The sequence below is a fragment of the Sciurus carolinensis genome, chromosome 6 (assembly GCF_902686445.1).
Source record: "Sciurus carolinensis chromosome 6, mSciCar1.2, whole genome shotgun sequence".
Taxonomy (NCBI): Eukaryota; Metazoa; Chordata; class Mammalia; order Rodentia; family Sciuridae; genus Sciurus; species Sciurus carolinensis.
The window spans coordinates 73,794,429-73,822,161 of record NC_062218.1 but is presented as its reverse complement, the minus strand read 5'-3'; the positions used below and the strand labels follow the sequence as shown (position 1 = coordinate 73,822,161).

Below are 27,733 nucleotides of genomic sequence, written 5' to 3'. Positions count from 1 at the left end.
ATAGAGTTTAAAGAGTATTGATGTAAAGCAGGAAGAACATTTCAAAGAAATGATGTAATTTTAAATACAAAATGATATACCCTTGATATATAATTTATAAAAATAATGTATTCAATATTGTATACAGTGAATATATATTTGATGAAGTGGCTGAGCACATGGACCAGTAAGGCAAGGTTTTACTAACTTCTCTAATATAGCAGAAAACCTAAAAAGCTGATACATATCTCATATCATCATGAATCACCTCTTAAAGCAATGAAGCTCCTTTCACTTAAGTTGAAATAATTTAAAAAATGAAAGCAAATGGTAATGAAGAAGTACCAAGATGGGCTTGTGCTCTTGGTATAAGGGATATATACAGCAAGTCATTATAATGCATTAGTAACAGTGACATTTCTAGGATTCAATTGACAGTTATTCCTCTACTACTTAATCCTTTCCTCCCAACAACCAAAATGAGAAATCAGTGCTTTTAAAGTTACATTTTGTCATATCTCTGTACATTAAAGCTTTTAACATGCTAATCTGAGTGGTTATTGATGATTGTACGATCAAGTTCTGTTGAGTTGTTGTAATCATTAGATTTGATGGAAATAACCATTAGCACAGCAGTTCCTTGTTGGGTTATGTGCTACCCTGTTAGAACCCTCTGCATTCATCTTGATAATATGGTTGGCTTTTGTTGAGTAGAAAGTACCAGTGTGCACAAATATTTATTGAGATTTTAGAAAGTGAAAAGACACAGGAAAAAGAAAAGCCTTTAGGAATCCTTTTGAAAATTTAAAAGAATTTTACAATCTACCTAAGCTATTTCTGGGGCGGGGTGGGGAGTGCAGTACTGGAGATTGAACCCAGGGATGCTTTACCCTTCAAACTGTATCCCCAGCCCTTTTTATTTTTTATTTCAAGACAGGGTTATGCTAAGTTGCTGAGGCTGACCTAACTTGCAGTCCTCCTGCCTCAACCTCCTGAGTCTGCTGGGATTACAGGCATGTGCCACCATGCCTGTCTCTATATATCTGTTTGACAATGAGGCAAAGGAGATTTATGTATATTGGTTAATAATTTTAATTAGCATTTATTGTAAATTAGATATAATTTTATATAAAAAGAAACTAACAGCTGTTTCTTTATTTTGATTGTTAATTGTTTACTATTTTATGCATTGGGTTGTCAAGCATTGTCATTTCTGGAATGCTTAATTTATATCAGCTAAATACATGGAGACTTGATGGCGGCAGAGTACTTCTGTGGATCCTGAACAGAAAATAGAAAGACCTGGCTTCCAGGCTGTGGAAAAAAGTCAACTAGGAAGACCTTTGCTTATGACTTAGTACCTTTGAACTTAGTACTTACATTGTGGATAAGACACAAATATCTTTACAATTCATTTATCCAGAGTTTTATGATCATGTAATCATAAAACATTTTGATTCCTCTAAATTGGAAAGAAAAAAATAGCATATTACAATGTAGAACTAAGTGGGCAGAGAAATAATTGCATAAATAACATTTAATTTTTTTTGTACCAATAACACTGTTTTTCAAGTATTCGAAAACACCCATCAGAAATTCGTTGCCTGGACTGACTTACCTGGGGGGGAATTCAACCCAGGGTGCTCTACCATTGAGCTACACTCCCAACCCTTTTATTTTTTATTTTGAGACAGGGTCTCACCACGTTGCTGAGGTTGGCCTCAAACTTGTGATACTCCTACCTCAGCCTCCTGAGTCCCTGGGGTTACAGGAGTGCACTGCCATACCGGACTCTGAGTTGACTTTCTCATCACCCAAAAGACTTCCTCCCATTTCTCAGTGATTTAAAATGTCAATAAAATAGTTAAAATTTCAGTGTAAATATATTGGCTTTAACAAGTTTGCATTTTTATTGCCTAACAAATTCAGGTTGTAAAATTCCAAAAACACAAAAGGATACCACTTAATTTTTCTCAAATAAGAAAACTAATTGTTAGCGTACAGATATAATTTTTATCATCCTTTGAAAAATATTTTTCTGTAAATGAAAAAACTAACTAGGTTAATAGTTGTGTTCATTCTTCTGTCTTCTGGGAAAGAAAAAAAAAAAAAACTTCTAAATTCATTCTGTTTTACCTTGGGAGTTCACCCAAAAGGTGAATAAAGATACATAGCATTGATTTTTGTTTTTATCTGTGAAATTAAGTAATGATGATATTTTTAACCCAAACCAAGGTCATCTAGATTTTCTAAAGGAAAACAAAAAACAAAAACAACTCTCAGTCCTTTCATTGGATGATGGTCAGCATGTGATTTGCAGCTACTGCCAATAAAATCAGTGTCCACTTCCTTCTACAAGCCCTGGCAAATCACAGGCAGAACAGAGCCTTGACCCCGTTCTCTGGGGTCACTGTCAGTGTGGCAAAGGCAGGTCAAAGAGAAGACAAACGGAAAAAGTTGCAGGTCACCTCAGGATGTTGTAAAGTCTGCCTTCAACTCTGGGCTTGACTTAATGACTAAGGAGTTTGATTTTCAGAGGGAGAAAGAGAATCTCAAATTATAACTTCACGGAGAGTATAGAAGCAGATCTTAGAGCCCTTTGTTTGCCATGATTTCCAACTTATCAAATTGTGTATTTTGGTTTGTTTGAGATAGGGTCTCACTGTGTTGCCCAGACTGATGCCAAACTCTTGCCCTCAAGTGATCCTCCCACCTCAGTCTCCAGAGTAGCTGGGACTACAGAGGGGTGCTGCCATGCGAGCTTTCAAACTATACATTTCTTCTAATCACCTGCTTGTCAATTATATTCAGTAAAGCAATGTGAAAATTAGTCTCTTTGCTTGCATTATAGTGACTTACTGTAAGAGTGTAACTGATAATAAAATTTTGGCCATTGTAATATTAAACTCAAGCAGTTAATATTCTCCTCTAAATATGAGTTTTACTCAAAATTTGTCTTTTTTTTTTTCCTCATAGCAACCATCCCCCCCTCTTGTGTACTACTGGGTTCTCTATTCCCTATTTTTGGCATCACCATAAGATTTTATTTAGAGATAACACATAAAAAAGCTTTTTTCATAATCATCAGTAATGTGAAATTGTGCATAAGTAGACAGCAGATGCTGAAGGAGGAATGTGGTTAAAAAACCCCTCTTTTGGAAATCAGTTTTTTACCTACCAGGGACTTTCTCACTTGAGGCTTCAAGGCTGTCAGCCAAGAGTATAATTTGCTGTTTTTAGATAAACTTTTGCCAATCACTTAAATTTTGCAGTTAGACTTAACTTAGTGTATTTCAGTGGAATTTCAATTCCAAGAGTATATAATCTGATACAGACTCATGTTTGAAAGATCATTAGCTACTTTAAAGAGAACTAAGTGCATTATACTAGAACCTCCGAGCAACAGTTTGAATTTGTAATCTACAGATGTCTCCATAGGATGCTAAGTAGTCTCTGGGTTTATATCTCTTCTCCGTTGTTTTAACTGAACCCAGTATTTTCATGTTAGCATGAAGACTATGCCCTTTCACAGTTTCTTGGACTTAGAGTCCACTTACCATTTCAAGTTACAATAAAGAACTGATTATATTGTATCTAAAGTCTGTGGAGGAGGGAGCCCTGCTATACTAATATAGGTTATTGTAATATAGTGGTAAAAGCAAATTGAAGTCTACCATCAGTTTATATATGCAAACATTAATTTATATAACAATCATGAAAAAGGGACCTTTAGTTACCACTGGCATTAAGCAATGTAGTGAAAATAATGAAAACAAGGAGCAGAATTTTGCTCAAGCAATAATTTGGGAAAGTATTCCAGTTACAAATATTCAGGATAATACAGTAATCAACTGGTATGATATACCAGTTATTTCAAGGAGAGCATTATTGCCTTCAAAAAGTCTGTAAAATCCTATTTTGCAAGATTGTTGTGAGAATTCAGTGAGATAATTGATATAAAACTTCCAACAGAGTTTCTACCCCAAAGTAAACACTTGTTAATAAATGGTAGCTATTGTTAGTATTGGAATTACCTGTGTTCTTGATTTTCTAACAGAACTAATGTTGGTTTATTACAGTTTCAGTAATATGTATCAAGGGTACAATGAGCACACACTGGTGGGCTGTCTGGTGTGGCCCCCTGTCCTGAACTGTGGGAGTAGCAGACTGCTCCACTACTCTGAGGCAGAACGTGAGAGCAGCACAGCTCAGTGCAACACGTTTCACTTTGAACGCTTTGAACTTCTGATGTGTTCAAAGCAGTTGTGTAAATGTTAAAACCACAAGTAATTATTCTTTCTCTTCTGTCACGTTCTCTCTAATTTATACTGTCTCAATATTTTTGTTTAGAAAAATGACTGAAAGAATGAGCAATTGTGTCAATAATGAAGACACCCCCTCATTTTTAGCAGAGACAGGCCCAAAATCGCAAGAAGTGAACAATTAAATGAGTCATAAATCCATCACTCATTGCTAAGTGGAATTTTTTAAAGATAGTAAGGTTCAGTATCATTTTGATGGTGCAATTAAAAACTATCCCCTAAGTAAATCAGTACCCAAAGCAGAAGGATTTGTCGCTGGAAATATCAGGTTGTCCATTTCTTCCTTATTTGTAAATGGAGCTTTTTTTTTTTTTTTTTGGAGAGAAGAAGACATATACAGAGACTTGCTAAGCCTCAGACATCTGGCTTTTGTGATAACGCAGTGGGACCCTGTGTTCTGGATTCATATCAAAGCTCTCCCACTTGCTGACAGGGGGATCTCAGTCTTGACACAGAAGCTCCCGAAGCCTCAATTTCCTCATTTATCAAAAGTTGGGGTGATAATGACTGACCCTTATGAGTACTAGAATGAATGAGAGAGTGGCTTGCCAACATAAACCCACTTTATGACACAGACTTTCAATCTTTGGAAAAACAACTTAGTGATAAATAAAAGTTCTGAGCCTCTGCTTCCCCATCTAGAGCTTAGAATATGTGCACATGTTCAAAGTTCAGTATTTAGTTGACAGACTGTTAATATACAAAAGATCACTAAACAGAGCAGAGCAGGGAACATGGAGGATGAGTGGCTAGATGTGAATCGTGCAATGCTCTGATCTGTCATTAGGTGACATGGTCAAGCAGAAGAGGCTAATCTCTTTTTGAAATGTCGACTGGCCCTGAATTGGTCCTGCCAAGAATAGCCTTGGCGTTGGTGGATCTTGGGGTATTTTTTTCTAAGAACGCACCACAGAAGGTACTGAGGTTTTGCTGGAATTTCTTCACTATCTAATATTTTACAATATTGGTTCTTTCCCCTCTAAGAAACCCCCAGAAAGAGAGGAGACTTGATTTTGTGTGTAAGCATCTATAATCAAGAGTCTTTAGCAAGATAAGAATCAGATCTGATTTGCCTCCCTCCTATATTAGGATTGTTGAAATTTTCATCATTTCCAGATTTCTGACCCCAGAGTCAGAAAGGCAATTGTGGTTGCCTTTTCTCTTAGAGCCATTCTATGAAAATGATCTCCTTTTCCCTTAAAATAAAAAAAAAAAAATGATCGTGGTTCACAACAGCTGAATAACATAGTTCTAAGAGCTTTTAATGGGGTTTCAGGCATTCATGTCAGAGAAATATAAAATGCAATCTAGGTCATATTTTCCACCAAAAAATTGTTTAAGAGTGTCATTTTCAGTAGAGTATAGGGATTGTATAAGCAAGTTTACTACATATAATTTAAAGTAATTTTTGTGAAAAGATATATATTCATTTGAGACACAAGATAGCATCCTGACATTAACAACTAACTTGTAAAACTTTTTCAAAGTCAAATGTAAATTGATGATAGTGAGCACTATTATGAATGTGACATCTGTGGTAACAAGATGCTATACTATAAATACTTAAAAAATTTTACTAATAAAAGAAAAAACTCTGAAGCTAGTGTTGAACCTCAGTGGTAGAGCATGTGTTTAACATGTACAGTCTTAGGTTCAATCAGCAGCACCAGGAAAAAAAAAAAGGGTAAAACGTTCTGATGAAGTAAAAGCAAATAAACACATAAAAGGTCCAACTGTATTTTCAGCTTATCACATTCCTGTGGCAATTTACTCCAAACTCCCCAAAATCAGATACCATTAACAAATTAGTACACAAAGCAATTTTATGTGCCTATGTGTTATGAGTTGTTTTCCAGATAACTAATAGCAGGTACCATAAAGTACCAGACATGTTTCTACCATGGCCAGTGGTTCTGATAGAAACTGATCTTTTTAATTGATAGCAAGTTTAAACATCTTTACCCTCCATTAGTCATGAGAAGATTATTGACTAAAATTTTACAAAATCTGCCTTTAAAGCATATTTAATTATACACTGTAAATAGCATACCAAAGTTAAATAGTTGCTCTAATGTTTAGTGTGGCTTCAATGTTTCCTATTTATTTTAAATATTTATTGTAAATATTTGTCCAGAGGGAGAACAGGAATATGATTTGGCAGATTGCCATTCTGTATCTCTTTATATGAGTACAGGATTTTCTATTTATGCTGTCCGAGCTGACCATGTCAAGTGTTCCTCAAACTTCCACACCAACTCTGACTTAGGAGAACCTCTGAGTCTCCTGTTTCTGGTCTTACACTTCATTTAATTTTCCTCTTCCTTTGTAATCCTGTACTTTATTTAAAATGAGATGAGACACAGAGGGCTTTTAAACACTCAGAGCATGACTGATTTTCAAGGACGCTATGCAATGTATTTCAACTTCAGGGCATGGACACACTTTTTGAGTTCACATTCTGACTTCCACATTTGATGGCTCTTTGATATTAAGCAAGTTATTGGACCTCCCTGTTCTTCAGTTTTTTCATTTTATGTAACAAAGGAATGCTTTTAATATCTCACAGTGTTTTCCTTATAAGGATTAAAGGTCTTTGACATCCATGTATGATCTCAGACATTTACATAGCAGTTACAAGTTGCCAAGTACTGTTTGGGACAGTTAATGTACATGTTTGATGTTATGAATGTCATTGGTAAATAAAGCTATACTGTATTTGCTGCTGTTAATATTGTTGTACAATCTTGTTGACAACATTTGACTCAGATGAGTATCCGAGTCTCTGATTCAGATTACTTTTATGCTTCTTTTACTTAACAAAATAATCATTTATATTTAGAAAACTAAGACTCCACAGGATTGAAGGAACTGTACTAAAGACATCATGATTAGCCCCTGAATTTATCTGCTATAGCCTCCTTTCCCCCCAACTCCTGACTGCCATGTCAGTCTTTCCCTCTGTGCCACCTCATTCAGATCTCATTCCACATTAGTCTCCCTAATTTCAGTCTAATTCCTCTTAAGTTCTCATTTCCACTGCCACTATTGATATTTCCCTAACACACACTTAATAAAACTAACCACTGAGAATTTATCATTGACTGCTCATCTTCAATAGAATAAAGTTTGGTACAAGTTTACTATAAAGTCTGCAGAATAAAGTGAACATGATCTGAGAGCTTTATGTTTGCCAAGCCTACTTGTCCAACTCCTGAGGGCTGCATATTCTAAAACACCGAGCGTTTCATCTTCATAGGAGGCTCATCATTCTGGAACAAGTTGATTCTGCTCTCACCCTCTCCTGTGTTCCCTCTCTCTGAGAAGTCTCTGTTTGAACCTTCTAAAAAGATCCTACTCACTCTTTGTTACTCCCTTCCTGACATTTTTTTTCCCTAGGCCACTTATATTTTGATGAAAAGTTCTGTGTGGATTACTGTTGAGACTTGTCTTCAGATAACCTATGACAGTAAATATTGGTCGTTGTAGGAAAGAAGATCAGTGCCCCATTAGTTTTCCTTTTCATTAGAAAAAAATTGTACCTTTTGATTCTGCTACTCACAGTAGCTAAGGCAATTTGCCTGAAATGATTAACAGGTGTGACAGGTAAAAAAGAAAATTCAGTTAACTCTCTGTAAACAAATTTCATAGATGGGCACTTGCATGATTTCCCATCTTGCATGTTATATGATTGATAAATACTTTGTCTCCCATGGTGGACTTGGCCTCCAATTTACAATGATGATCTAAAATAGAAAAATTTTATAAGCATAAAAAGGAAAGACCCTCAATGTTTGAATTTAACAAGTTGCTCTTCACATTTTCAGTTTTCTTCTCAGATTCTCTCAGTCACTCCTCTTAGTTCCTGATTCTTCTAGCATATTCTGTATGTTTCCCAAGCAAATGAAACATTTAAAGATGTAATAGTTTGTACAGTATCACTGCCTCTAATTGCAGCAGGAGTTTAGAGGAGAGTGAGTTCAGTGTGGGCTGAAGTTGTCTGAAAGGCATCATGAAAGAGTTGGGACTGTAGCTGATCCTTAAAAGATGAATTTGAATTAAACAGGCAAGTGAACACTGCCAGTTATTGAACTGCTAGAGCAAAGACTAGGGCATATTCAGAGGACTGTAAACCTGGCACTGACCATTGGAAATTGGATTAGATAGAGAGAGAGGGTCAACTATAGACAGTCCTGAGAGCCAGACAGGGCACTGACCCAACTGTGTTAAATGCTGTATGAAAAAGTAATATGCTGGAAGTGGTAATTTAGAAAGGTTTCCCTGGGAGGCCTGTTAATATCACATATATTCACAGAGGTTGCATACAGCTCTAGGGAGCTCACACCCTCCTGAAGTTCATCTTAGACCTGGTGAAGAATCCCTCAACTAGGGACCACAGGACCAGATGGCTTGTTAGTGAAAGACATCAAATGGAGATGAAAGCAATGGAGATGGAGACAGGTATCACAAAAGGAGAAACCCTCAATGTTTGAATTTAACATTTTCAAAATATTAATGAGTAACTTAAAGAAGAAAAAGTAGCAAGATTTGGGATTCATTGGTCATGGAGATGGAGGAAGGAGGAAAGGAATGGTCAAAGTCAGCAATTTGTAAAATTAAAAGATGATGCCATTGAAGAAATTCGCCACAATCCATAAGGTCTAGTTTCAGTTTTGTGCTTATTAATTTTATATGCTTGTATTTATAATTGAGTCTTGGAAAAGAAAAAACAAACAAGTGAAAAGACTCATAATGCCTAAACATCCAAATAAAAGAAAGTTTCAGAACCACAGGCTCAAAGAGAGCTTCATGCTCAATTGAGCTCTGTGAGACAAGGCAAAACGCCTTCCTCGTAATATCTTAAGCCAGGAATATGTTCTTTGAATTTACAGCTTCTTAAAATAGGAGTCAATAAAAAGGGGGGAGGGAGAAGCAAGTGTTTGGAAGTTAACTGTGTAGAAAAAAAAAAGTTTTTTCTCTTAACACCATATTTCAGGTCCCGGATATTTACACTGATTTTAATATGTTTACAAACTTGTAGCCAGTAGAGGTAGATTCCTTCATATAAGTTATATCATGAATGCTTAAATTGTTTTATTTATATGAAATGATATTTTTAATCAAATGAAACTATAAAAGCTTCATTTGACTGTAAAGTTGGTCTGTACCTCTCTTTTTTATAATCTGTAATCAGGAAATCCATTCACTCATGCTTTATAATTTTTGTGCTTTTAAGTGGTCAGAAGAATGTGACATCTGCATACAGTCACGTCTAAATTGATAATTGTCCAGGAGGAGGGTAATTTTAAAACACAGCATGAAGAAAGGTTGGATCTGTATATTAGAAGGCTGTTGAGAGGTGGAGCTTCCCACCTCCCGACCCCTGAATTTAAATGAGACCATTCTCTCTGGTGAATTTATCTTAAGGTGGGACAACAGCCTCCACACAGGCCACAGCACTCTGAGTGAGGAGGAGTCTGTGGTTGCCCAGCCAGTTTAAATGCAGGCTCTTCTTAGCAGTAAACCACACGCTTGTATTCATCATTGATTTTCAAATGATAGGTTTCTATATCACTGGTTTAGGATCCACAGTCTTGCATTCCTGAATCTATATTATGCCAAAAGAATAACAATTTGGTGGCTGGAAACAGAAATGGTTATTATACGGCTCCAAAATGCTAGCTGGCACAATATGCTAAAAACAGCAGAACTTCAGCCGTAAAAAGCAGAATTTATTTGTTCTTAAAAATAACTTTATGCTCTAAAAATATGAATTTAAGAAGTGTCATCATGGTTCCAAATATTTTACATTGAATATGTAAATACCTTAAAATATGTGACTAATTTTCTAATGTGGCATAATTTCCAAATAACAGAAAATATCCAAAAATATTCCAGAAATAGAATGCTTTTTGAATCAATTTTTTTTTTAGTTTTGAGGTATTTATCGGATGAAAAACTGATGTATGTTACTTTCCCCCCTTGCTGCTGCCCCCAATAATTGTTTAAAACGTGGGCTTTGTTGGAATTTCTCAAGAAAGTGTTACTACAGAAAATGTTGGTTTTTGTAAAGAAACTTTCTTCAGAACCTCTGTGAAACATTTCCATTTTCGTGCACTGGCCCAGAGCTTCTCATATCACAGGACAACACATTTTATGAAGCGGTTTTACTTCCTTTTAGCAAAATAACTCCTCCATGCAAACCAGTATCGGCATCTACTGAGCCGGGCCTTCAGTTTCGTCTGATCTATTCAAGCTTCATTGCACTGCTTAACTGACTATATTTTCCTTCTTCTTTTGAAATTACTTAGCTAATTTTCCATTTGATTGTTTATTTAAACCAGATCTCACGCAGGCTTAATATGTAAGTGACATGTGTATTCAGTGTGTCTGTCTGAACTTCAGCTGACAGGAAAGTATACTACTTTTATTGGTTTCCTTATTCCCTTCTTATCCAGAAGAATCTATTAATTCAAACTAAGGCCCTACTGTAGTCACAATAATGATTCAGTAAGACAAGTTAAATGTAAAACTCCTATGAATTCATATTCCAATTTATTAAGCTTTATTTTTCTTAGTGAGCATGCTCTTGTCTTTATTTTCCCTGATGAGAAAAAGTAAATATATTGTTTCATATGATATCTTTTGCCACCAAAATGCTGTCTAAATTAATTCTCTGATCACTTTGACTTTTGATATACTTAGCTGGCAATAGAGAATTTAGCTAATTTTCTTCATTTATTTTGGGGGATAATAGAAATTGAACCCAGGGGTGCTTTACCACTGAGCAACATCTCCAGCCCTTTTTTAATACATTTTATTTAAAGACAGGGTCTCACTGAGTTGCTTAGGGCCTCACTAAGTTGCCGAGGCTGGCTTTGAACATGTTATCCTCTTGCCTCAGACTCCCAAGCTGCTAGAATTACAGGCATAGGCCACTGTGCCTGGCTGTGAGAATTTAGCTAATTTTTTAAGTTTCATTTTAGAAGAGTAATATGTATTAAAAGGCAGTGAATATTTCTTAAGCAACTACTTTGTACTCAACATGTGTTTTGGGGGTGTATTTGTTTTAGTTTTGTTTCCCCCATAACTTGGTATATGGTACATATAATCCAATTGACAGATTTAATCTTGTAATCATTTGTTATATGTTCAGCCTATTTACTCATGCATAAAATGAGACAGGTAAATGAATTAGATATGAGGAACAAATATGCTTTACGCAATGAACCTCAAATATATTTTAATTCAACAAATGTTTCTTTAGGTTTCTCCTGAAATATATCTATGCTTTGCTTTCCCAATTCTTCCTTGCTTCTACCTCAGACCATCACAGTAGGTCTCTAGCCTGGTCCACACCACCAGGTCCCCCTAATTCCAGGGTATCCCAGTGCCAGTAGATTCTGCTAATCACTTAGAGGCCTGCGTTATTCTTCTGCTCTAAAGCTTGGGTGGATCTTATTTCCACTACATAAACCCTGGAATTCAAGGTCTCCATAGCCCAACTTCCATGTCCTCAAAGAACCCTCTATTTTCCTGGGTTCCCTTTTAAACTGGTTGCTCACAGTGTCCCTGCCTATACTATTAATTTTCCTCCCTCAGCCCTTTTCTCACCACTTAGTCACAAGTTTAACATATCTTCCCATGTCCTGCCTTTTTATGAGGCCCACCTCAATTCCTTCCTCTTTCATGAATCTTTATTGGATAATCTCTTCTCTCCTGGGAATTGAATAAAATTTAATCTGAATTTCTCTGTGAGCGCCTCACCCTAGGCTGGCTTGTGTCAGTCTGTACATGTTCCTTGGTTACTGGATTACCACAAAGGGGGTTTAGGGCCTTTCGAAACTGAAGCCCCCTGTCTTTGCCTCCTCACTGGATAGCAAACAGTATCATTGGTCCAGGAGTAACAGACACTTGTGATTTGTGATGATGATGATAATGGTGACAGTGAGGTTTAACTGTCGCCTTTAGAACCTCAGAAAGCAACTATCCCCTTTCCTTGTGAGCCTCATAGAACCAAGTAGTTGGTTTCTCTTACTCTCCTATCTAGGGCAGTGCAGGGAGCCAGCAGATGACTTTCCAAGTTACCTCTCATTCCAGCTCAGGCTGCATTTCCAACCAACTTCTGTAGCTCTCCCTGTCATGGAGCAGTATATTTTGAAATGTGAAAAATGGAGGCCTTCAGATATCCACTTTTCTCTTAGTAGGGAGCTAAACAGAATCTTGAGAGAACCCTTCTGGACTTCCTCTCTGCTCTTCCTGAGCCTAGTGAACCAGAACTTAAGTGGAGGCACCTTCACTTCAGTTCAGTTCCTCAGAAGGAGTTGCTTTTCAAAGATCTGTGTGAGCCGGAAATCCTGGCAAGGCTCAGGGTTATCACTGCTTAGTGAGGAGAACAAACCAGATGCAGGAAAAGCCATAGGGAGTATTCACTGAGAGAAAAGGGGAACTGAATAGCAAGATGTGTAAGTGGCCTCCCCTCCCCCAGCACGCCTTAGAAATTACAGTCTTGCTGCCCTTTCTTCATTTAAGGACACACAGATACACAAAATAAAAGGCAAACCAACCAACTGAGTGAGTCACGCCAGCCAGTCTTCCACCAAACTAGTCAATTAAAGTGCAGGACCAATTCCGTGCTTTTCTTAGACCCTGAAGAACTGTCTGACTTTCTTCCTGAATTTTTTAAATACAGAAAAAGTATATGCTGATTTCTGAGCAAGTTGATGTATATAAGCTTTTTTTTTTTTTTCATAAAAAGCTTTTAATCTTCATTCAGAGGAATATTAAATAATTAAATGATTGGGTTACTCTTTACACAGAAGTCAAATCAGTCATCCTGTGGTTTTTCCATGTGTGTGTCTATATGTCTTACCATTCAGCTTTTATTTTTATTTGCATATAGTGTAGTCTCTAGAAACATGTTTGAGTCTAGATTTCTTAATGAATGCTATCACTGTTTTGTATTAACAGGGAATGGGTATGGCAATCCCCGAAACTCACCAGGTCTGCTGGTCTCACCTGGTAACTTGAACAAGAATATGCAAGCAAAATCTCCTCCCCCCATGAATTTAGGAATGAATAACCGTAAACCAGATCTCCGAGTCCTTATTCCACCTGGCAGCAAGAATACCATGCCATCAGTGGTAATGCAAAACTGTATTTTAAATAAATGTTGATGATGTTTTGTATATGTTTTACTGTTTTAGTACTTGTCTGACTTTATGAATCACTTAAGTTCTCTCAGATAACTAACACTATTAACTAATTGTGTTTTAATGATATTTATGGAACCATAATTTATTGAGCTATAATTTCTGGTAACTGGTTTGCATTTTCCCTTTCCATGTTAAAAAGAAAAAGAAAAAAATCTAGTAAAGTTTTCTGTAGGACTGTGTTGTTCTGGAACAACATATTTTTAAGGTTCCCAATTTATAGTTAAAAAAAAAATCAAATTCTACCTTTGGTCAAATCATAACATTCCATAAGCAGAATGATAGATAATGAAGTATTTCATAGTGTAGTATCTTTACAATATTTAGTTATGTCCTCAAGGTACTGACAATGAAAAATAACTTCCATAATTCCTAAACAAACTTTCTCTTGTTGACTATCTTAGATGTATTGCAGTGTTAATATCTAATGCATCACATGCCTGGGTACTGTCTCAGTTCATTTTTCCATGTATGTTCTTCATGAAAACAACTGTTAGCTCAAAAGAAAACTGTGTTAAAATCCTCGACATTTTGAGAACAAAGGTTATGTTTTATCACAAGAGTTTGTGAGACTTCTAAGGAAAAATAAATAGATATATAATATGAATTTAAACATCTATTATAGTCTCAGACCCTATGGTTTTCTATCTCCTGGGTCTGTGTGCCTAAGATGAAGAGCACATTGTGGGTACAAACTCAACAATGAAGAGGCTTGTATCAGTGTTTTCCAAATTAGCTGTGCTTAGAGTGAGAATGTTTAAAACCAAGATCCAGTAGACAAATTTAGATCATTCTGCAAACATATTTCTACATTTCTTTTTTTCCTTCTTTTCTCTCTCTCTCTCTTGCTCTCTCTCTCTCTCTCTCTCTCTCTCTCTCTCTCTCTCTCTCTGCTCTGTGGCAAGCTTCAGGGTAAAACAGTCCTGCGAGCTGATTAGTTTATTATGGCACAGTGCAGATTAATTTTGAATATCAACCAAAAAAATCACATAATATGCAGCGTTCCCTTTGGAAAAGACTGGGTCTAATAAATAAAACCTCCCACAGGGCTACAGCTAAGCAGTGTGGGCCATGCATGGCAGGCTCTCTCTCAGCAGATTTATTTCAGGTCCCTTAAAACTGATGCTTTCCCAGGAATTCTGTGAGTGGCCTTGTCAGGTCTGTCTCTGGCAGCCAGGTGTGGTTTCCCCTCCTTCAGCAAGTAGGGTTTCAAAGTACAGTCTTTTTGTTCGAAATGTGGTGGTAAAATAATGAACATTGAGACACTGACCTATGCTGAAAACTAGATAGATTGTCTTCACATTTAAGACAAACACCTCATTAAAGGAAACAAAGAATGCCTTTGTAAAGAGTTATCTTTGGAGTCTAGGTTTTAAGACTGTTTAAACTGTTGTGTCTATCAGAAGATGCTTTTCCTTTTGTTGAAAAATTTTTGCCCAATTATAAATATTTACAGACACTAATTAATAAAACTCCTTCCCCATGCTCTCAGTCTGAGGATGTCGACCTGCTTTTGGTAAGTGGTGAGAAAACATTCCCCTTCAGAAATATCCAGAGCTACTTTTAGGTGAAGGTGGTAGCTCTGATAAAATAGAGACAACCACAAGAATGAGATCCTAATTAGAATAAGTTATACTGCATGTATGTATAAAATGTCAAAATACATTCTACTGTCATGTATATCCAAAAAGAACAATTAAAAAAAATTAACATAAAATAGACTTTGAAACTTAATGTAATGTGTCCACATTGATTATAGTAAAGTGCCACTAACTTATTTATAGTATCATAGGTGAAAAGAATATCTAGTAATTAATTTTTTCCTGTTTCAACCTCTGTAACTAGAGTCCTTATTTTCAATATATTGACTTAATTTATGATACAATTCAAAGTATTTCTTTTGTCATTTAAAACTAAAATGCTTCTCTTCCTAAAAATTAAAGTGCCATAATTTTAAGTTTATGCCTATCTTTAATCTCCTTGCTGTAAGGAGTTAAATAATAGGCATTGGCTGCTTTACCACCTACTTTGAGGGAAGTTTAGAACAATCTGAAGAAAGTGGTCAGAGCACCACCTGCTGGTCAGAATATAACATGAACGCTTACCTGTCTTGTCACTGCTGTACATAGAGCTGAACATAAAACCTACCATGGTTGATTTTAATTTTTTTTAAATTTGCATTTGAATAAAAACTGAAACAATGGAAGTACAGTATACATATTTCATCAGTTCTCAACATAGTCTGTTTTTACCCATAATAAAGCTATGGTACTTGTTACTAGTTCAGTTGCCTAGGAGATACTGATGTAATGGGTTACTATGGCAACAGCTGGTCTCTTGAAGGATTGTAAATGATAGGGTTGGCAGAGTTCATAGAGACACATGTTAAATGATTAATTTCATGAGCTTTGTATCAAGTTATCTCTTTATGTGCAAAACTAATACTGAAATCTAATATTTTTAACTTTTTAAAAATTTTCATCCATAATATCTTTGTTTTTAACTTTAAAAGAATCAAAGGATAAATAACTCCCAGTCTGCTCAGTCATTGGCTACCCCAGTGGTTTCCGTAGCAACTCCTACTTTACCAGGACAAGGAATGGGAGGATATCCATCAGCCATTTCAACAACATATGGTACCGGTGAGTAGCTATGCCATGTGCAAATATTACATTAAATATTTTTATTAAAAAGAAAGATGAAAAAGTTATGATCTTACCTACTAGGATGTTCTGTTTAGCACCTATGGTGCCCAGAGCACAGTGCCACTGCTTGTGTTTACTAAGACAAAGTAAACATCCACATTTTTTTTCTTAAATGACTGAAAGTTTTATTTACCCAACCTGAATTCAAAATAGAAGAACAATTTCAAGGAAATTGAGCTATTATTTCTTTGATGTAATAAAAAGCTCACTTTCTCAGAATTGTTTAAAAATTTCTAGATCACTAAATTATATATATGCTATTAAGCCTGTTGTGTAATGAACTGGAATTTCAGGCTATCCTACTTTGAAGCTTTCATGGAATACTTATTTCTGCTGAATAATATATTCCTGTTCAGTGACAAATATCCTTGATGTTTTGTCTCCCTCTCTCAGATCAAGAAATTTGATCAAAGTCAAGAATATTTTAGAAGTTGAAAATGTTTAATTTTATTTACCATTTGCTAATTTCCAAATTAAATATTTTCCCTTTTTTTTTTTTAAATTAATCTAGAGTATTCTCTGAGTAGTGCAGATCTGTCATCTCTGTCTGGGTTTAACACTGCCAGTGCTCTTCACCTTGGTTCAGTAACTGGCTGGCAACAGCAACACCTACATAACATGCCACCATCCGCCCTCAGTCAGTTGGGGTAAGCAATATCATTTCTTTCATAATATAATCCTAGAATCTGTGTTTAAATGGCAAATGTGATCTTTAAATATATGTTTTCATGTCCCATTAGAGAGTTTAAAGTTCTACTTTGTAGAAATATAAAAGAAATTTTCAGACTAGTACCTTTCAAGGAGATTAAAATTTATAACCCTTATTCTTTAAGAAGATGGGGAATTGTGTAATGCAGTAAATTATTTCCTTATTGTTTTAGGCTATATCTGTTTCCACTTCTGTCAAGTTATGGAATTTTATTTAATTAAGTTTCCACACAGTTCATGAGGGAACTTAGAAGGCATATATAGTTGAGTTCTTTAAGTTTTTGAGACACTTGAGATTCTTTCTCATTGAACATAAACCACATAGTTTATGCTAATGTGAACCTAATGTTCATAGGATTAACTATTCAGTTAATATATAGGCTTCATATATTTATAATATACTCACAGCACAGTTGTGTATTTATAGATATTTCATTAAAATATATATTTATAAATACTAAACACATACAGTACTAATTATAAATATGGGTATAAAAAATTTCTGGTCTTTTCTGGTCAAAGATGTGTCTTTCTGCCCCCTTGTGGTAATATTGAGATATGTCTATATCATATAAATGACTTGTCATTTACCTATGGAAGCATTCAAACCTTAAAAAGCCTTAAATTCAATTAACACTATGTATTATAGAAAAAAAATTTCCAAAGCTAAAATGTAAACTGAGCAACATACTTAAAGTTTAACTGTAAAGCAGCAATGAATCTTCAAAAGGAAATGGTAGGAGGAAGGATATAAAATAGTTAAAGTTGAACTTTTATATTGTAGAAACTTTCTACATGCCTAGTTCACTTTTGCTTTTCTTCTGAGCCATTTGATTATAGTTAACTAGTTAGTTATATTAGTTAACTAGTTACATACCATATTGCTGAGGAAGTGAGAATAAACCATTGATTAGAATAAGTCACCAATTTATATAACAACTTCATTTCTCTTACCCTGCCCCCCCCACCACCACTAGCTTTCATGTGGTACTGATGTTACATAGATTAATGATCCAATGATGGAGTCTTCACATTCACCATTTGATTATTTCCATCTCACTAATCAATGTCATTGAAAATCTAGCCTTCATGTAAATATTAAAACAAATTCCTGCTCTGCTTTCTAGAAAGATAATTTAAGTTAAAGTTGAAGCTGCATTAAGTATGATCATGAACAGAGTTTATGTTTGTAAGACATTTAGATTTTCTCTCAAATACTAACTATCCGAGTAGCCATTAAATGCAGTAACTTTTTCAAGTAATTATCACCAAGTATATAATACCATCCACATAATTTTAAAATGTGTACAGGTACCAGGCCCAGCTGCACATATCTATAATCCCAACTATACTGGAGGCTGAGAAATGAGTATTGCAAGTTTAAGGCCAGCCTGGGCAACATAGCAAGACTCTATCTCCAAATTAAAAAAAAGAATTATAATGGTTGAGGATATATCCCAGTGGTAGAGCACTCCTGGGTTCAACCCCAGTACCACAAAAACAAATAAATACAAATGTTCATGTGACATTGTACTTCCATGGATTAGCAATGAGTCCACCATGTAAGCTTCTTGTCAGTAATAAGGGGAATTGTTTATTTCTTATTTTCACAATACTTATCCATTATAGCACTAGATTTCCCTAGAAATGGCCAATGTCAAAAGCCATATTATTCTATCTGTTGTGACTTCCTCTTGTTTTTCAATGAACAGATATTTACTTACGTATTTTAACTATACTAAAGTTTTAAAGCTCTCTTCTATTACATGAGGAGAATCTAATCCATCGTTGAGCTTAGTAGAGGCATTTTGTTCAGTTCACAGTTTCTTTCAACACGGTTCTGTACTGTGCATAATTTGAAACTGATTTTGGTCTATGAGGTTGTGTCTATATATATATATATATATATATTTTAGTTGTAGGTGGACACAATACCTTATTTTATTTTTATGTGGTGCTGAGGATTGAACCCAGGGCCTCACGTATGCTAAGTGAGCATTCTCCTACTGAGCTACAACCCCAGCCCTTGTCTATGAGTTTTAATTGCATTTCCTCACTTCCCTTATACCTCACATCAGTAGAATGACCCTTAGATTCTGTCCCTTGCTGGCCCTCCGCTCTCTCTTGCAGACATACTCTCTTATACTTGCTTTTTCACACACAAACCTGCATGATAGCTTTTTGAAAGGGAGTTCCTTCAAATGGACTATCCCTTATTCACACAATTAAATGTTAAGCTATTTTTTATTTATTTTTACTTTTGGTACTGGGGATTGAACCCAGGCGTACTCTACCACTGAATGATTTCCACAGCCCTTTTTTTAAACTTTTGTATTTTGAGACAGTGTCTTGCTAAGTTGCTCAGGGCCTTAATTGCTGAGGCAGGCCTTGAACTTAAGATCCTCCTTCCACAGCCTCCAGAATCATGGGGATTACAGGTGTGCGTCACCATGCCAGGCTAAACTAATTTTTAGAAAATTGCAAGTTGTAATATTTTTGTAAAATAAATTACATGAGCCAGCTTAATTCTTTACAGTATAAATCAATGAAGAGTTGATGTGTTTTCCCATCCACGTAGTCTCTTAAACTTGTTTTGGTCTCATTCTTTTGAGTAAATAGGGTGTTCCAAGAAAAGGATGAAAAAGATTTTATCTCTACCAAAGTAGATATTCTTAGCAGTCCAAGATGGCTACAACAATTCTTTCTCAAAACTTCCAAAGTATAGTAGAGGTTTTTATATTGTATCCATGGAAAAGGGCTCATTTTGTCTTCTAAGCTTATGACTTCAAAGATATACTTTTAAAAACTATCTAGTATCTGATTTTCTATTACAAAGTTAAATAAGCCATGAATATATTTTACATAGGACAAGACATATCTGTCAGAGTTACTTGCTGGATATGAGAAAATGACCCTCAAGTTTTTCATTCTTGACTACCACCTTGAAAAAGGGCAGTCTTTCCTGGAAGCATTTTCACACATTGATTTTGTTGATGTGGGTGTTCAGTATATACTGAGGGTGATAACTTTGAGTAGAGATGACTGTTCAAAGATTACGTTAAATATAGTTTGATAGTCTAATTTCCAGGGGGAGACAGTATAAAATTTGAATAAAACTATTACTGGTTTGATTTCTGAACAATTTAGGGGAAGGATAGGTGTTCTCCCATTCAAAGACATCCATACTAGATGGAAACTTTCACAGAGGACCTACCTTGGCAACTTGCATGTCTGACATCTCCCTCCTCACCTACCTCTTCAGACCCCAGCCACACATATGAAATCTTTCACAAGTACCTGTGTTTATATTTTGTTCTCAAAAACAAGTAGACGTACACATTTACATCTGAATGTAGCACATAGATGATTAAGTGATTTTAATGCTGCCTTTTCTTTTCAAGAAAATACTTCTTTGATAAAAGAGACTAGACATTCTGTTGTGTATCTTTATTATAGCATAATGAAGCTGAATCTGAGATAGGCTTTACATTTCATTACTGCAGAGTTAGTCCCCAAAACTACTCAGAATGCTTGTGTACACATTCAGTGTCAAGTGAAATGCCACTGAAAGATAAACGGGCTATTCTATTTATGGGAAAAGATCATCAATAACTGTTCCATCTCCTATGGAAGAGGGATGCAGCTCAACTATACACAACAGTTGGCATTAGGAGATAAAGCATATAAGTAGGAAATGCAGCTTCTAAAAATTGCCATTATTATTATATAATGTATAATATAATATTTTGTTCATTCAGTGGTACTCTATTATCTAAATTAACTACTTAACACTGGTCCAAGTCACCAAAATTTTAAATTTTTCCATGTTACCTTGCCTGGGAAAATACAATTTAACTATCAAAGGGCAGATATAAGTATTTATTGATATGCCATGTTATTTTTAGGATCTTAATTGACTTATATTATTAAATATTCATATGATTCATAGTAGAAGCACTTAATTAAATTTTAGCAAAATAGTCTTTCTTGCCCAGAACCAAAAAAATTGTTTCTTCCAAAAATCAATACTTGATTTCCTCTAACATCAAAATGAATCATTAAGTAACTGTAAACCAAGATAAAATAGTCCACCATTATGGATCCTTTTGAAATACAAGTGTTCCTTCCCTCCCCCATCTTAATATCTTCTTGATTCATATTATTTAATTAAAATCTTAGAAAATTAGTAAACTAATATAGACTGTAAAATAATAAACTAGAAATAAATAGCTCCAAGTATAAACAAAGTAGAATCTTGATATAAGTGCTAAGACTGCTTTAATTTGATAAACTCATAAAACCAGAGAAAGAAAGGCTTATTAAAGAAGCAAATAATTCTCCTTCATATTATTCTGTACATTAGCTCATCTATTAATAAGAGAAGGAAAGTAATTCTTTGCCAGTAGGTGGTGCTTTCGTATAAAACATCACTCAAAGATAAACTCATTTCTGACTAATTTTATTTCTCTATATATCTTAAGCCTGTATTATATCTCCCCAAAACCAACTGTAAGTCATTCCACTGTTTCCTCTGAAATATATACCCATTCTCTCACTGCTCATAATGACACTGTTAATGCCATCCAATTCTCTCCACTGGAAAGCAGCATAATTACATACGTTACTAGGTAGTCTTGCTTTCCTTTGTTTAAAAGGGGTGTGTCTGTATGGGTAATTCTGTACTGTGACTCTTCTTCAGTAAAAGAGATTACTGTACTCTTTTTGACAGTATGGTCAAGTAATGCTGACTCTGGCCATGGAAGTCAGTGCAATCAGAATGTAAGAACAATAAACGCATCTCAGAATTCATGCTGGTGATGTGACCATAGTTTATCCTGATCAAATTCATTGTGATTGCTAATCTACACTTAAGGGCTTAATGCTTTTCTCTCCAGAATTTTAAGTATCTAAATTCTCTCATATTTTGGAAGAAGGGCAAATTATACTCTCTGGAAATAAGTGAGGATTAAGTATCATAAACACAGTAAAATCACATTACATCCTTCTTTGCAACAACCTTTCCTTAAGCAACACCAGATTCATTAATTAAGGCCAATAATAAATAAGAGGAGTGGTAACCTAAGAACGACATCAGAGAATGACTGTCAGTAGTCAAGTTGAAGGCATTGTGGAAAACAGTATATTCATTCCATGTAAGTGAAAGGATAAATAAAGTTCAATTATTTATCAGTTTTAGTGCAGTAGAGAGTACATTTTTAAGCCAATATTTGAAATTTCTGCAGAAAATTTTCAGTCTCCTTCCTCCTTCCTCTTTCCCTGCTCTCAGTCTTGTCCCAAGTTGTGGGTAGTGTGTAACATTTAATGGGTTCTATTCACCTGAAATTTGAACTCTCTTGACTTTTGCTGAAGACTGTATAACTCCATTTAATATGTGCTTATTAGTTAGAAGGAAATGTTTATATTGATAAGGTTTTCAAAATAATTTTCAAAGGTGGACATTAGTAAATCAAGAAAATCTAATGCAAAGATAAACATGGTCTCTAACGGCTTAGAAAATTAAAATTTGGAACAAGTGGAGGGAGAAATTCTATGGACACAGAATGTTTTTTCCATCGTATTCTTAAGCTTTTCTGAAACAGTAACCTTTAAGTTTAGGGAGACTGTCAGAAACTAGAGAAACTAGAGAGGTGGCTCATGAAGCCTGACCCAGCTAGTTCTGTAAATTGACAAAGACATCCTGTGTCACTGTCATGCAGCAACGCCCTAAGTGCTTCACCGCACTGCTCACTCTGGGCATGCTCTGGTGTCTATGGGAGACTTTAAGCTGATGTGTTATGTAATTGTGAGTTCCTGGGGCCTCCAGGCCTCCTCCATCTGTAACTGGGTTTCCTTTCCTCCTACAGAGCTTGCACTAGCACTCATTTATCTCAGAGTTCAAATCTCTCCCTGCCTTCTACTCAAAGCCTCAACATCAAGTCAGAACCTGTTTCTCCTCCTAGAGACCGTACCACCACCCCTTCGAGATACCCACAACACACGCGCCACGAGGCGGGGAGATCTCCTGTTGACAGCTTGAGCAGCTGTAGCAGTTCCTACGACGGGAGCGACCGAGAGGATCACCGGAATGAATTCCACTCCCCCATTGGACTCACCAGACCTTCGCCGGACGAAAGGGAAAGTCCCTCAGTCAAGCGCATGCGACTCTCTGAAGGATGGGCAACATGATCACATTATTACTTAATAGTTTTTTTTTTTTTTCTTGCAGTGTGTGTGTGTGCTATACCTTAATGGGGAAGGGGGGTCGATATGCATTATATGTGCCGTGTGTGGAAAAAAAAAAGTCAGGTACTCTGTTTTGTAAAAGTACTTTTAAATTGCCTCAGTGATACAGTATAAAGATAAACAGAAATGCTGAGATAAGCTTAGCACTTGAGTTGTACAACAGAACACTTGTACAAAATAGATTTTAAGGCTAACTTCTTTTCACTGTTGTGCTCCTTTGCAAAATGTATGTTACAATAGATAGTGTCATGTTGCAGGTTCAACGTTATTTACATGTAAATAGACAAGGAAACATTTGCCAAAAGCGGCAGATCTTTACTGAAAAAGAGAGCAGCTGTTATGCAACATATAGAAAAATGTATAGAAGTTTGGACGGACCCGGCAATGGGTGGCCACTGGCAAATATTAGGAACACGTCTGGTCACCTAACATCCCGAGCACGCTCACAAACCTGCAGGTGTATCATTGGCGTATGGCACTCATTAAAAAGGATCAAAGACCATTAAAAGAGGACCATACCTATTTTTTAAAAAATGTGGAGTTTGAGAGCTAACGTATTTAATTAAATAAATAAATAAATCTGGGTCTGCATCTCTTATTAAATAAAAATATAAAAATATGTACATTACATTTTGCTTATTTTCATATAAAAGGTAAGACAGAGTTTGCAAAGCATTTGTGGCTTTTTGTAGTTTACTTAAGCCAAAATGTGTTTTTTTCCCCTTGATAGCTTCGCTGATATTTTAAACAGTCCTGTAAAAAACCAAAAAGGACTTTTTGTATAGAAAGCACTACCCTAAGCCATGAGGAACTCCATGCTTTGCTAACCAAGATAACTGTTTTCTCTTTGTAGAAGTTTTGTTTTTGAAATGTGTATTTCTAATTATATAAAATATTAAGAATCTTTTAAAAAATCTGTGAAATTAACATGCTTGTGTATAGCTTTCTAATATATATAATATTATGGTAATAGCAGAAGTTTTGTTATCTTAATAGCGGGAGGGGGGTATATTTGTGCAGTTGCACATTTGAGTAACTATTTTCTTTCTGATTTCTTTTACTCTGCATACATTTTATAAGTTCAAGGTCAGCTGTCAAAAGGATAACCTGTGGGGTTAGAACATATCACATTGCAACACTCTAAATTGTTTTTAATACATTTGCAATCTATTGGGTCAACTGACATCCATTGTATATACTAATTAGTTTCTTTCATGCTGTTTTTGTTTTTTGCATTTTTATCAAATGCAGGGCCCCTTTCTGATCTCACCATTTCACCATGCATCTTGGAATTCAGTAAGTGCATATCCTAACTTGCCCATATCCTAAATTATATGGTTGGTTTTCAGCCTAGAATTTGATTTGTTTCTTAGAAATATGCCCAGAATAGAGAAGCTGTGTTGGGGTGCATGTTCTGCAAATATGGCCCCAGAAACAAGTGATATGGAGTTTACTTGGTGATTGAGTTATAAATTCCCACAGAAGAAAAATGTGAAAGCCTGGGTGCTAGACAAGAAGGAAGCAGGTAAAGGGATAGTTGCTTTGTCACCCATTTTTAATTATTTTAACTGACCCTTAACAATCTTGTCAGCAATATAGGACTGTTGAACAATCCCGGTGTGTCAGGACCCCCAAATGTCACTTCTGCATAAAGCATGTATGTCATCTATTTTTTCTTCAATAAAGAGATTTAATAGCCATTTCAAGAAATCCCATTAAAGATCCTATGTCCCTTTTTTTTAATTTTCAAGAAAATATAACTCTTGTCTAATATTCGTCTATAAGGGATTGATTTCAGACCCTTTAAAAAGTGAGTGCCATAAAAAAGTCGATATATATTGTTTAAAAGATATTTCAGTCGAGGGATGATTTCCTTCTCTTGGAATGTGAAGATCTGTCGATTCATCTCCAATCATATACAATGACATACACAGCAAAAAAGATATAGACAGTAATATCAGCACTGCTATATCATGTGTAGGACATTTCTTACCTATTTTTTGTTTTTTCTTTTACTTGCGTAGTTGTTATGTGTTTCTGATTGTAAAAGGCTGCCGCTGGGTGGCAGAAGCCAAGAGACCTTATTAACGAGGCTATATTTTTCTTAACTTGATCTGCAGTCCATAATTAGACCACAATGCACCTTTGGTTGTATCCAAATAGGATGCTAGCCTGCCTTGTACTAATGTTTTATATACTAAAAACAAAAAAAAAAACCATTTCATATATATCCCACTACTAAAGGTATCCATGGAACACGGGAAAAACAAAATCATCCCTAAAAACATACATACTCATGTGTGCACATAGACACGCAAACATACAGGGGGAAGAGTAAATCATTTTCTTCACCATAGATTTGATCCCATCCTTATAACTTATCCTTATAACTTGATGTGTATTAAATATGCAAACATATCACAAATGTACTTTGTCTTTTCAAAATACTTCATTTATTGATATCAGTAGAATCTTACAAGTGGGTGGGAAAGGGTCATTATTTGAAAATATGAAGAAATAGCCATATTAATTTTTTACCTGCAATTTGCCTCAGCAACAAAGAAAACGTGAATTTCTAACACTGAAGATAAAGTAAGCTAAAGTACCAGCAGAAGCCTTGGCTATTTATAGCAGTTCTGACAATAGTTTTATAAGAACATGAAAAGAACAGAATCACTCAAAAATGGATGCCAGTCATCTCTTGTTCCCACTACTGAATTCATATAAAGTGGTGGCAAGATAGCGAAGGGATAATCTGAGAATTTTTTAAAGATGATTTAATGAGAAGAAGCACAATTTTGATTGTGAGCGTCACTTTCTGTAAACAATCACTGTCTATATTTACCCTTATGCCTTTTCTGTAATTTACCATTTATTGTATTTGCAAAGTTAGTATGGTTTTTATCACAGTAAATCCTTTGTACCCAGGAGTTTAGGGCAGTGCCCTGAGAAAGTGTTACTTTACATTACCCATCCTTGAGCAATGTTTTAGTCAACATTCTTCATTGCAAGTAAAAGGCCATAAGTGGCATTTTACACAGCTTCAAGTATTGTTATCCCTAATCCTATTTTAAAAGATTTTTTGGTAATATTGAGCTTAAAAATTGGTAACAGTGATGCAATATACACAAGCTGCACAACCTGTATATTGTATGCATTGGTGTGTGGAGGCTATTCATTTCAATCTTTTTAAAAAGTGGTTTTTAGTAAAATGGCTTATTTTTTTTCCCAGAGATGGAGTTTAACATTTTGTAATGATGAATATGAAAATACCTGTCATCCTTAGATCATTTAAAGGTTAACTAAAATGAGAATTAAAAAAAAATCCCAATACACTTTTTAAGAGAATGTCTGCCCTCTTACACTTCTACATATTTGTTTCTTTATGAACCTATCTTTTAACTTAGATATAGCATTTTTGCCCCTTTATCCCTTTTGTTTGTTTTTCCAGAGAGTAAATGCTTTGTATTTCTTTCTTTAAAAAAAATCTTTTTAAAGAAGAAGCCACTTGAACCCTCAATAAAGGCTGTTGCCTAAGCATGGCATACTTCATCTGTTCTCGTTTGTGCCATCTGCTGTGATGTCGTCCCTTGTATGGCGTTAATTTCCTGCCACTACAGATCTTTTGAAGATTGCTGGATTTCTGGTGTCTTTTAGAATGCTTCAGACTACAGATGTAATTACAGGCTTTTCTTAATATGTTTTAACCAAAGATGTGGAGCAATCCAAGCCACATATCTTCTACATTAAATTTGTCCATTTTGGTGATTTTTCATAATCGGGTATTGCATTTCGCCTTCCCTGTTCATACCTCAGATTGATTCATACCTCAGTTGTATTCAGAGAGGTCAGCTAAGTGATGGATTCTGTTGTGGTTTGCAAGCAGCATCGGCATACTCTTAGAGCAAATAGACCTGGGTCACTGTAGGCATAGGACTTGGATTGCTTCAGATGGTTTGCTGTATCATTTTTCTTCTTTTTCTTTTTCTGGGGACTTGTTTCCATTAAATGACAGTAATTAAAATAGCTTGTAAATGAGGGCATACAAGCATTTGCAACAAATATTCAAATAGAGGCTCACAGCGGCATAAGCTGGACTTTGTCGCCACTAGATGACAAGATGTTATAACTAAGTTAAACCACATCTGTGTATCTCAAGGGACTTAATTCAGCTGTCTGTAGTGAATTAAAGTGGGAAATTTTCAAAAGTTTCTCCTGCTGGAAATAAGGTATAATTTGTATTTTGCAGACAATTCAGTAAAGTTACTGGCTTTCTTAGTGATGCAGTGTCTGTGGTGCCTTTTTTTAATTGATGTTTTGCTGTTTAAATTTATTCCACTTTATTGTGTGTTTTTTTAAAAGCAGCATATCCCCCAAGCACAAATGAGTTTTCTCAGTTTTCAATTCAAAATTTATGAAAAGATGGATATGTGTGTCTTTGTGAGGGGGATGTGAACTGGATTACAGTTCTTAGGGTAATGTAGTATTCAGCCAGTGTAGGAAGCTTTAGTTTCTTATTGAGTGGTTCAGTCTCTTTTTTTCAAAACAGTTCCATGAAGATCTCTGA

General features: G+C 35.4%; 1 protein-coding gene across 12 annotated transcripts in view; it reads left to right on the top strand.

Annotated features, from left to right (window-relative positions):
- The window catches only part of Mef2c (myocyte enhancer factor 2C), a 161,153-nt gene extending 133,705 nt beyond the window's left edge, over window positions 1-27,448 (top strand). For 10 of the 12 annotated variants that reach the window (XM_047554918.1, XM_047554919.1, XM_047554912.1 and 7 more), the window contains 4 exons: window positions 13,269-13,441; window positions 16,023-16,152; window positions 16,727-16,862; window positions 22,788-27,448. In XM_047554918.1, the coding sequence (XP_047410874.1) occupies window positions 13,269-13,441; window positions 16,023-16,152; window positions 16,727-16,862; window positions 22,788-23,109 (761 nt within the window). In that variant the 3' untranslated portion in view covers window positions 23,110-27,448. The remainder of the gene's footprint in view (window positions 1-13,268; window positions 13,442-16,022; window positions 16,153-16,726; window positions 16,863-22,787) is intronic. The other 2 variants (XM_047554921.1, XM_047554922.1) reach the window with 1 other exon arrangement.
- Window positions 27,449-27,733: the final 285 nt, after the last annotated feature.